We start from the raw sequence: 11,270 nt of genomic DNA on the forward strand, positions 1-11,270 counted from the left end.
AAAATTAAAATTACATATGTAAAAAAATACACATAAAAATGTGAGTCAAAAGTATAATAAACAAAGTAGAAAATAGAATCAATAACTTGCTTTTCTTTCTTTAAATATATTTTAAAAAAGTCATTCATTTGGAATATTGTAATATCACAATAAGTTCAAAAATAAATGTCCAACAATTAGCATGACTAAAAATAAGAGGTTTCAAAGTCAATAACAATGCAGAGTCATCCTTGTTTTAAAAGCCCCTCCTAATTAAAAGTTAATTGTATCTCAACACAATACTGCCAATAAAATCTGATACAAAGAAATCTTTATTTGATACTTACACAAAAATATATATCCCAAAATAAATGTAAACGGCTAACCCTCCTCTTCGCCTATCACTCATTGTTTAATAGCTTTCATGCCTTAACATTACGGTCTGAGTCAATTTTAAATCTCGCTTTATTTTATATAAGTTATAAATGGCATACTGTATATCGGTAATATTTTTACAAGTACGCATTACCAGATCAGTCACAACGAAGTAAAATTACTAAGTATTTCTCAAAACAACAACGAAATAAAATTAAGAAGTCTAGTTCAAAACAAAAAAAAAAGTCTTCCAAAATGTTACAATACGCCTCTAGAAACAACAGTTATTCGATCAGATCAGATCAGATTTTTTAAAGAAATAAGAGAACTCTATACGCTGTTCATGTAATCTTTCTTAATTACTATCAATACAAATCACCATATGAAGGTCACCACATCTTCTTAATGGAATTGAATGATTTAGCATTTTCGTCGGCCCAGTTGATGAATGTCTCCCCTGCATGCACACAGCATTCCAAAAGAAGAAGAGCATCATCTTCAGCTCTGTGTAAATGAACAGGTTTTCTTTTCGTTACGTATTCATACACATCTTTTAACTTGAAACTTCTCGGAGAGGAAATCGAATTGTTCCTTAACACATTATTTTTCGTACCTAGCATATTTTCCATCTTTTTTTTCTTACGTATAATTCCCACATTGTGTACATGCTTTATTTTCTGTTTAGTTGGTGTTGTTTCGTTTAATTTTTGCATCAACGAGGGGTCCATCTCATATAAACTGTCTGATACATCTTTATCAATAGCACCGTTATTAGAAGACTTTTCTTTACAAATTTGATCCAAAATATTAAGTGCGTCATCACTTAATGTCAATTCTTCCCATACATATTCTGGTGATGATTCTCGTGAATGTTGATTTGTGAGATCACACGGTATACTGCTGCATTTAGCTAATGAATTAATTCCAGATACTTGAGCAGGTTCTTCATCTGTATTGGAAAGTCCGGCACCTACATGCTCTAGTTTATTTTTCCATGAAGCATCCATATTCGAAAATTGTTCTTTGAAAAACACATACGGATCAGCACACATTACGTCATCAGAAAATTTCTGAAATAATAAAATGCGGATTCAGTTATACAAATTAGATTGTCTGTTTATAAGTAATCTTACCTTTTTAACGCTATAGTCTTAGAAGAGAGACAGGTGGTTTCCACAAGTTCGATTTAGCATGTGCGACCCGTGCTACTGGCTGTGACAAAGAAAGGCGCTAGTAGTGAAGACGCATATCATTGCAATATGTTATAAATATCCAATGTCAACACATAGATAGACAAATCTTGTCGAGTATTACATGCACAATAATACACAATTAGCATGCACACTGCAAATCACTGATTCAGAAAGGAACACTGAAAATTGACTCTTGGCATCACTGCACTTTTGTGACACTATTATCTCTTTATATAAAAGAAGTCCTGACTCACTGACTGATCAACACCCAGGTCAAACCACTTAAAACAGTAACCAGTAATTTGGACAGCACATACGATTTGTGATATAAGGTTCTACTAACTCTATGGCCTATGGAACCCGGAGGTTCAATGCCGCGTTCACAAAAGCTCTCCACCTACTTCTATCCTTAGTCAACTGGATATATATAGGGTATTCTAAAAACGGCGCCCACGGACTACAGAGCATTATTCTACAAGTAAAAATAAAGTAATATATTTGTATACCTTTTGAGTCATCGTCTGGAGATACAAATTGCACTATGTGGCAACGTCGCAGAGAAAGAATCATTGATTAGATCTACCAATCCATCAAATAATTACATATTCTTGCCAGAAGACAATAAGTCAACAGACATTGATACTAGCACCACTTATTACCTTAAACAATCGATGTAACTGTTTGATGGATTTGTAGAGCTATGCTAATGGTTCCAAGTTAATATGCGATGTTGCCACAGTGAAATGTTGATTCCCCATAGCAGTTGAAGGGCATTCCATCATATAACATTTTCGCTTTGCTGGTATTTTGGCCTGTAGAAGAATGCTTTGTTGTCCGTGGACGCCATTTTTAGAACATCCTATATATATATATATATATATATATATATATATATATATATATATATATATATATATATATATATATATATATATATATATATATATATATATATATATGCTTGTATGAGTCTCACTGTCGTTTATCAATTCTTTTTAGATGACTTCTTATATTACTTGTTTGTATATTTTTCTTGAATACACTTTTCTTTACACTAGAACCCTTTATCCTAAATTCAAATAATAGCCTTTTCCTTGCAGCTTGTTTATTTCTTCCCAACTATTTTTTTTACTACAATATAAATAGAATAATGTGGCTTGGAACCATCGGTAGCCTACAGAACAACTTTGATACATTGTCGAATGGAGGGATATAAGTAATGGAAGGTTTCCAGAGAAATAGTGTACGATTCATCATGCTGTACACCTTTCAGTTCCATCAGCGAGGATGGAGAAAGATATCTGCTCTGAACTGGCCATACGTGTTCAATAATGTTGAGGTCTTGAGATTGAGTAAGTCAACGAAGCTGTTGTAGTTCATCTCGAAGTTCAAGAAACCATGCCTCACAGTTCCAATATTGTGAATTGGCTTACTGTAATCTTGGAAAATTGCGTCACTGTTCGGAATGGACATGGTCATCTAAAATGTCAACATGAACATTGGCAGTAACACGTCCTGTACACACAATCACAGGATCTCGAAATGCAAAGAAATTGTGGCTCACAGCATCACGGAACTATTGCCGTGTTTCATAGTAGGGAGGAGACAATTGGAAGTATATGAAAGGAACTAAACCATTTCCTTCGCGCCTCAGTGTTGGTAGCGGTGATCAGCAATTTGGAAATCGCAATCCCGCCGCGGATGTTCAAGTTATGAAACGCACAAGAATGTGATTCTTGGCTAATTGTGTTTCACAGTTACTTTTGCCGCATTCGTTATCGTCGTTAGCGACAATGTTCAGCAATTCTTGTCACTGTCTTCTCTTCACTACTATTCTCTGCCGATGTTGTTTAACTATGAATTTCGTACGCGAACACCTTGAACACAGCTCTTCACAACACACCTAAGAGACTGACTGCCTTAAGTATATTTGTGGCACTAACTGTGCACCGAAAATTCGGCCTCTTTCAAATTCCGAGAAGTCTTCCATTTTGCATCACCACCATCTGCTCGCTTGAACACATGCCTTCGATATAGCCCGCCTACCGTACTACGGACGATCACGTAACATGCCAAGAGTAGCCAGGTGTTATACACGCACCCAGAATAACGTTACCACTTCACACATGTTACGTATTGCAAACTACAATCTTTCAAACTTTTTTCTACAGTACTACAAACTTATTATTTTTAAATTTCACATCGTAGAATGGCTACATGTCAGACTAATGTAACCCATGAGAAAAATTAGCTCAATTGAGTAATATTAAATGATGTCCCAAGTCATCTAAAGTTTTCATAATTTTGAAGTCCGCCATCTTGAATTCAGATTCACTTTTTTTAAAAAAAAAAAAAAAAAAAAAAAGGAAAGGCTCACATGACGTATCGTTTTGGGATAGCTTTTCACCACAAACATACACTTGACGTTATTTCTAACTTATCTTTAATTATTTAATATAATAGTTATTATGTTCATAATATCTGTTTCTTAACTTACAACTGTCTTTCCAAACTTACAAGATCCCTTTGCATCATATTCTATACTGTAAATGCATTAAAAATTTGAGGTCGCTTAGAGCATCATTTAATATTATTCAATTGAGATAATCTTTCTCATGAGACCTTGGTCTGATATGGAACCATTTTAAGGAGTGAGAAAATAAAAAAAACTCGAAAATCGATAAACAACGACTATCCTAATATATATGGATCTAAAAATTTACTTTATTTTCAAAATAATACTTCTACTAAATGGAAATCACACACAAATAGGCAGTTTTGAGAAAAGAGTATTACCCCTTCTCAAGTATATAATTTGATACTACAGGGAGTTCGGAAAGTCGCGCAACCCTAATTTTAAAACTTCAAAACTTTTGAACCTTACGTGCGAATGAAATAAAACTTCTGCCTACGGAAGGCCTGGGCCTGTCTGTGTTGATAGTTTTGAGATATAAACCATGGAGAAGGAGTTACACATTCCAACTCACGAATGGCTATATATGTATATATGTATATATATATATATATATATATATATATATATATATATATATATATATATATATAAAACGAAACGTCAAAAATTACGAATTAGAGACATATGAGGCACCGTTTGTATAAAAATGGGAATGTTAATGGGTAGGCTAAGTGGAAATGTATCGTTCTGAAACAAGAACAACATCCTGACGCCAGGTGAAGACATTCTACCAACAGGTTGTGCGACTTTCCACACACCCTACAGTAAGTCTAAAAGTAATCTCTAAACCAAGTGGGCCAAAACTTCAGAGAATGTAGCAGCCTCATCTTACGTATCTTTTAGGACGGCAAGGAAATTATATGCGTACAAAACTACTAAAATCATCTGTACTTCTCAGAAATTTTGAATTATTTGAAACATGAATTGGAAATTAATATACAATTTCAATGAGCATCGAAAAGTAGCAATTTCAATGAGTATCACGATGCACAAAATGTGCAGATAATCAAAGTGAATGTACCAACTGTGTTTAATCGGAATAAGAACCCATATCCCCAACAGGTTCATTCAAATCACAAAATTTTACGAAAAACGTTCGATATATTCCTTGTTTCTGTACCAGGTACCGGAACTCAAAATAGTGACGAGATACTTAGACATCCACAGGTCTAGTAAAACAAGTAAAGTGGATTTCTTTCTCAATACAACATAAGAAACACATCTGATTACCTTGCTGATCTTTTCAATCTCTGATTGCAGAAGTGGAAAATCAAACTTGTTCCCATTGTATGCGAAAATGCATACAGGTCTCGCGAGTCTTTCAAGAAAATCATCCAAAATAGAAAACAGCTTGCAGTCGAATGGTCCATGATCTTCAAGATTTTCATTTGTAAGTCCTATATTAAGAAAGAAAAAAAGAGAATATAATTATCTAACTCATGAAGAGAAACAAAATTAAAAACAGAAAAGCGAGATCCTAAGACTAATGTCTGAATCTCTTCGATATATTCATCAAAATAATAAATGTTCCAAAAGTAACGCATGTAAACATGATTCATTATTTTCTTCTTTTCCAGATGGTTAAAAATGCCGAAAATCAGATCTGAGGAGTTGTGAGAACAACGTCGCAACAACATATATGCATTGTAACATAATATATCAACTTCCACACTTACGCCTTAGCACAGAAAAGCTTCACAAACAAGTATATAAAAAATGCACCAAACAAATCCTCTCCGCTACGAAGATGTATAACAAATTCCATGATAATGTCGCACTTACGTTAGTTGGCATTCAAACTGCATATTTTGAGAAAATCCAGGAGAAAATGCCTCTACAAACTTTGTATCATACAACAGCTGTGCCACGAAACAAGTAAAAACGTGAATCTAAGTGAAAGATTTACGCTGGGCGACATGAAAATATCTCACGGCATTACTCGAGCCGTCAGGCAAGGAGCGCAGCAAGGGGGTGCATCAGCGACGGGGGGTATACGCATAAACGACATAGGGTAGCAACATACAAACATATACAATACTTTCACTATCACTTAACATTTCCTTTTAGTATGATGTGCACTGACAAAAATTACTGTTATTCACCCACTCATTTCTTCATAAAAAATGATGGGTTAAGTTTAGAGTTACCCCTCCGCTTTTTATAAAAATCAGGAAAATTTACAGGAGAAATCAGGTAAGAAATGATAATTTGAAGTTTTTATTTGATGTTTAGGAATGTAAGTTCGGCAGGAGAGTTATGTTTTGTAACACACCGACCATCGGCTGTTTACATTGGGTCCGTATTGTTATGTGTACCGGTTGAAGTTGAAGTTGGTTCCCGCATAGTATTACTGTGCCCAGTTTTGTTACGTGTAAGTCTACACTAATTTAATGTTAATTTGTTTTATATTGTTAGTACAAGGAATGGCACAAAAGAATACATGCACTCAATTTTGATATGAGATACGCACGTAAACACATCCGGAAATCTTTTTAAATCTAGTCCTTACTGATTCACTTCAAACTGTAACCGTTTCTTTAACGTCCATATCATATTCTTAGCTCACACGTACGAATAATTAATATAAGTAAAATTAAATACTATTGAAAATTCTACCTTAAAAATTTACCGAATACGATGTAGTTATATTTCATTCATTTGTTACTTACTTCGGCTTTCATTTGTTATATTACATTACTGCTGATATGGCGATCATTCTGGTTATTCCCACAAGAGGGCATTTGAGTCGCTATCGAGCAATCGCTGTTAATAAAGATGGCGACCATATGCAGTTAGCAAGTAGCGGTCGCCTTGACAACCGAGTAAATAAGACCGGGCAGATATAGGTGAGTTAAAATTTTTATCATATTTAAAAACTATAGAATCCGGATATTAAATACCATGCATAAATTAGTTTGTTTCGAAGGCTAAGTGTCGGTATTGACATGTAATGGCTATAAATATTATTTCAATCGTGGTCACATATCTAGTATCGAAAACACGTTTATAAAGGTCTGGTATTGTGAGAAAGATGACGTAGTTCACCACCATGAGATAAAGAATACAGAAGGCGTTAGGCTCCTTTAAATTTCGGAAAATTCGATAGCTAAAACAGTTCTGGAAGTCAACCTTGTCTAAATTTTAATATTTTGGTCAACCTGAATAAGTAGAAAGAAAAGGAAAAGAAAATCGAGGAGCCTGACTTCAAAATTAATTTAAATACCTTTAGGCCCAAGGCCGCCAAATACCATCTCCGCCATTACTGGTGAGGTATAGTGATGGCAAGGGGGATGTAATTTTTCAAAGTTGACGACAATGGGCCACACGGACGGTCTCCTACGACTGTAGGGTATCGAACTGGTGATCCAGTGGCATCAATTTTTTTTGAAGTTTAAGAAGTGGGTATACGAAACCTGCCTATTGAACTGAAAGATTGGACTTGCATAACCTGTGGAACCTTCCTAACTGGTAATATCTTTTCTTTGTTTTTCTTGTTCAGTCATGAAGTGCTTCAAGATTACTATGCGTAGTTAAATCGAAAAAGCGTTACGCGTCTTTCAAGCTCATTGTCATAGTCCACTCATGTACTTATAATTGCATGCCATAAGCATGTATGATCGAAGTATGAAATCTTATGTACTTGATACGTGAACCTGAAAATCTTGTGTGTTGATACGGTAAAACTTTACTTTGCACGCACTCTTCCATAGTAATGTACTTTAAGATTTTTGAATGTTTAGGTTAGGTAGTAATGTACTTTGAGATTTTTTTTTTTTTTTTTTTGAATGTTTAGGTTAGGTAAGCTTAGTTAAACGCATGTCCCTTGATGATGTTTATTTTGTGAAATATTTGCTGTAGGTTTAGGTTAGGTAAAATTTGAATGTGTGAACCATAATAGTTATGTTGATTAGGTTAGGAAATTTAATTTTGTCCGTACTTCGGTTAGGTTAGAGAAATTAATTTTGTCCGTGATGTCAGATCTAATATGTGCCTTCTGTTTTGTCGTGTGATATATTTTGTTTTTGCCGGGGTGAACTTTACTTTGAACGCACTTGTGATAACTTGACGGTTTATGTTAGAATATTAAATGCTCCGTAACGTATGTCATTGATAAGTGTTAATGATGATGAAATTTCTTTGGGAGTGTCTTCATTTATATATATTACTGTGTGTTTTTTTTTTTAAATACATTTGTGTAGGTTAGGGAAAAGTATATCGTAAGTGTAGAGCCGGTAATAATTGTACTTTGAACGTGTTTTCCATATCTTGCCGTGTGTCCTTTTGATATTATTTCGTAATATAGTTTGTATGTGCGCTTTCCATATTTCATCGTGTGCTCTTTAATATTGATTTGTAATACATTTCTACATGCGCAATATGTGTGAAATCGAAAAAAAAAATTGTACTTTGAACGCGTTTTATTATTTAGTGATGTGCCTTTTTCATAGTATCTCGTAATATGCTCGTAATTTAAAATTCTCTTTCATATGTCTTGTCACATTGTTTTCGCAACATATATTTAGTATTGTAGGTTAGGAAAAATTTAAGAGAAAATTAACGTATTCTTTGATGTTGATATCGGTCTGTGCTGATCCGGTGAAATTTTATTCGAACATACCTATAAACTTGAACTTAGACGGTTCTAATTGCTTATTTTCTTTGTATATACTAATTAAGCTGGACAATGTTAATTCTTATTTCTTGGTTGGCCACAAAACAAGAATTTGGAAATCTTCTGATGATAGATAATAACTTTATTATATTGTCTTCCTTCTCTTTTGCTAAAGCTAGCGCAACCTGAACACTAACTCTAATATAACCTTGATTTTTTTTTTTCAATACCCTGAGATTGTATTTACTTTAGCGCTAAAACACAATGAATGAAAACGATTTGTTATAGTTTAATACGAGAAAAGGTATGTGAAAGTTAGTACTATTTGCCGGATGCGGAAGCATTCGCGGAAGGTTTCACCAGCATGGTAGTTGTAAAATATGGCGAACAGATGTAAGGGATACGCAAAAATAATGAAGAAAACCTTTTAAATTTTTGTGAAGGCCACAGAGTACTGAAGTTAAGTAAAACGTAACAATTTTTAATACTTTAAGCACTGTTTTCTGTGTGTTGCAAAGTCCAAGGGCACCTTCAGACTGGAGGGGCAACTCTAAACTTGAGCCAAAATGATTAAGAGTCTTCACCCCGGCGAAATTAAAATACCGCTAATTTTGCAGTAATTATGTGATATCTTCAAATAGATAAAAGAGAATCGAAATGTGGAACAAGAGCGCCCTAGACAATATTACTTTACATGAGAAACCGTTATCACGACTCGCTTATCTGCTTTCGATTTCGAGCCATTTTGAAAATCGGCATTTATTTTCGCGTTTCTAAATAGCTGAAAACGGAAAGCCACTAGGTGACTTGTGATGAACGGTACCTCACGCAAAATAACATAATTGTGGGCACCGGTTCAGATGAATTGGTTATTGTCACTGCCTTGCCTAAAGTAAAGACTTGCCGAGCACACTTACACAGACAATACTTCCACTATCACTCAAAATTCATTTCGGTCAATGTTCCGTTAAGGGGGTCCAGTAATTTCTTCCACACGAAATTTGCAATTTTTCCACTTCTTTCTATTGATTTTTGTTTGATTACGTACGTTATATTAGGTTAGGTTAGGTTTGGTTACGTTAGGTTAGTTTTGGACCCCCTTAACGGAACATAGACCTTCATTTCAATATACTCTGGACTGACTAATTTCTAATATTCGCGGTCTAATTCCTTCACAAAAAATCTTCACATTGTATTTTACCTATAATTTTCTGGCAAGAGTGCATTTTAAGCAGAACAAGTGCTTTTATCACATTATTAACATCACGCAAGGTAGGAATACGCAGATTAGGGAAGTTTTGATCTATTTTGTTACAATTAAGGTTATAGTTAAGGAGCCGTACTTCCCATTTAGGGAAGGACGAGAAACGCCATACTTTCAGGAATTATTCAATGACTATCTAGGATGTTAAAAAGTAGGTAATAGACTGAGTTCTTGCCCTTGTACTTAGGGTGTTTAGGTAGTGCAACAGTAAGATGTATCCTCGTGCACGGGAGATGAGAAGTAGCTGTTCTTAACTATTACCACAATGTATTATATCGGTTCCTATGAATGTTCTGCGCAAAGTGCGCTCTTACCGAATTTTTTATTTGGTAGAACCGTCTGCTCGAATGAACCCCTATTCTTACCTGTAACATCCGAACTGAAAGGATGAATCATTTTATTTGGATAAACACACAATGTAATCTTATCCAACACACGAGGTACCCTCACATCTGAGTTCTTCAAATCTAATTCATGAAGTTCTAAAATGTGTTCTCTAACTGCACCTACCAAGGCTATTTCTGTTATCTTAGTAAAAGTAATTTCATTGTTTGGAAGTCCCGTAGCCTCTATGTCCAGAAATACAAAAGACTTAATTTTCTTGTTCTCCATATATAACAAAAAGTTCCGAAATGATTACACTAATATTACATTACATAAACTCAGTACGAAAACAATACGAAACGTAAGTCTTTGTATTACACCTTTTTTGTATAACTACACTTCCTGAAAACATGCGGTTGATTCTTAATATTTTTTTCTCGGATAAATTTTGAATAATTTCTTTCTTCTTCGTGCTCTAGGAAGTAATTCCTATTTTCGAATATTAGGAGTCACGTATACAGTGTTGCCACAATCCTCGCTCTGGAGTGGGCTGAAAAATAGTACCAAATTGAACCAAAAAGGGCTGAATTCATTATTTTATATCAGTATAATGCATGGCTCTGTAACACGAAACTAAAAGAGGTAAAGTTCTAGAATACTCCCCCCCCCCCCTCTTCCAAGAGTCCAAATCAAGAAAGTGCTCTTTTTAAAAACTAGTTTTTAAAAACATCCAAATAGAAGGACCCAGTGGCGTAACAATGGCCTTTGGCGCCCCTAAGCAAAATATCTAGTGGCGCCCCCTCACCCATTTAATAGACCAATGTATGACCATCTGTATGATCACCACATCCCACATTTGACTAGCTTTGGGCAGTGTTGCCTACATGAGATTTCTCTTTCCGCTAAAACAGGGCTAAAAATTCGCTAACTGAAAATAAATAAATAAATAAAAATAAAAGTTATCACGTCTACTAAAAAATGTAAGTAATATTACAATCGGTATTTAAGATGATCAGCTAATTATTACTCTCCAATAATGTTGAGATT

At 34.6% G+C, this 11,270-nt stretch overlaps 1 protein-coding gene across 1 annotated transcript; it reads right to left on the bottom strand.

The window, feature by feature from the left end:
• Positions 1 to 259: 259 nt before the first annotated feature.
• LOC145690249 (three-prime repair exonuclease 1) lies at positions 260 to 10,833 on the bottom strand. Its single transcript, XM_081764965.1, has 3 exons — positions 10,265 to 10,833; positions 5,254 to 5,420; positions 260 to 1,424 (listed from the first exon to the last, which is right to left on the bottom strand). The coding sequence occupies exons 1-3, from the start codon at positions 10,509 to 10,511 to the stop codon at positions 744 to 746; spliced, it is 1,095 nt and encodes a 364-aa protein (XP_081621091.1). The 5' UTR covers positions 10,512 to 10,833; the 3' UTR covers positions 260 to 743.
• Positions 10,834 to 11,270: the final 437 nt, after the last annotated feature.

The sequence above is a fragment of the Thermobia domestica genome, chromosome 7, assembly GCF_964235325.1.
Source record: "Thermobia domestica chromosome 7, izTheDome1.hap1.1, whole genome shotgun sequence".
In the NCBI taxonomy this organism is placed as follows: Eukaryota; Metazoa; Arthropoda; class Insecta; order Zygentoma; family Lepismatidae; genus Thermobia; species Thermobia domestica.

Coding starts and splice junctions, on each gene's coding strand:
- LOC145690249 (XM_081764965.1), bottom strand. CDS start 10,511: ATGGAGAACAAGAAAATTAAGTCTTTTGTATTTCTGGACATAGAGGCT. Junction 5,421..10,264: donor TTTCAGTTCGGATGTTACAG/GTAAGAATAGGG, acceptor TTCTTAATATAG/GACTTACAAATGAAAATCTT. Junction 1,425..5,253: donor AGATTGAAAAGATCAGCAAG/GTAATCAGATGT, acceptor TTATTATTTCAG/AAATTTTCTGATGACGTAAT.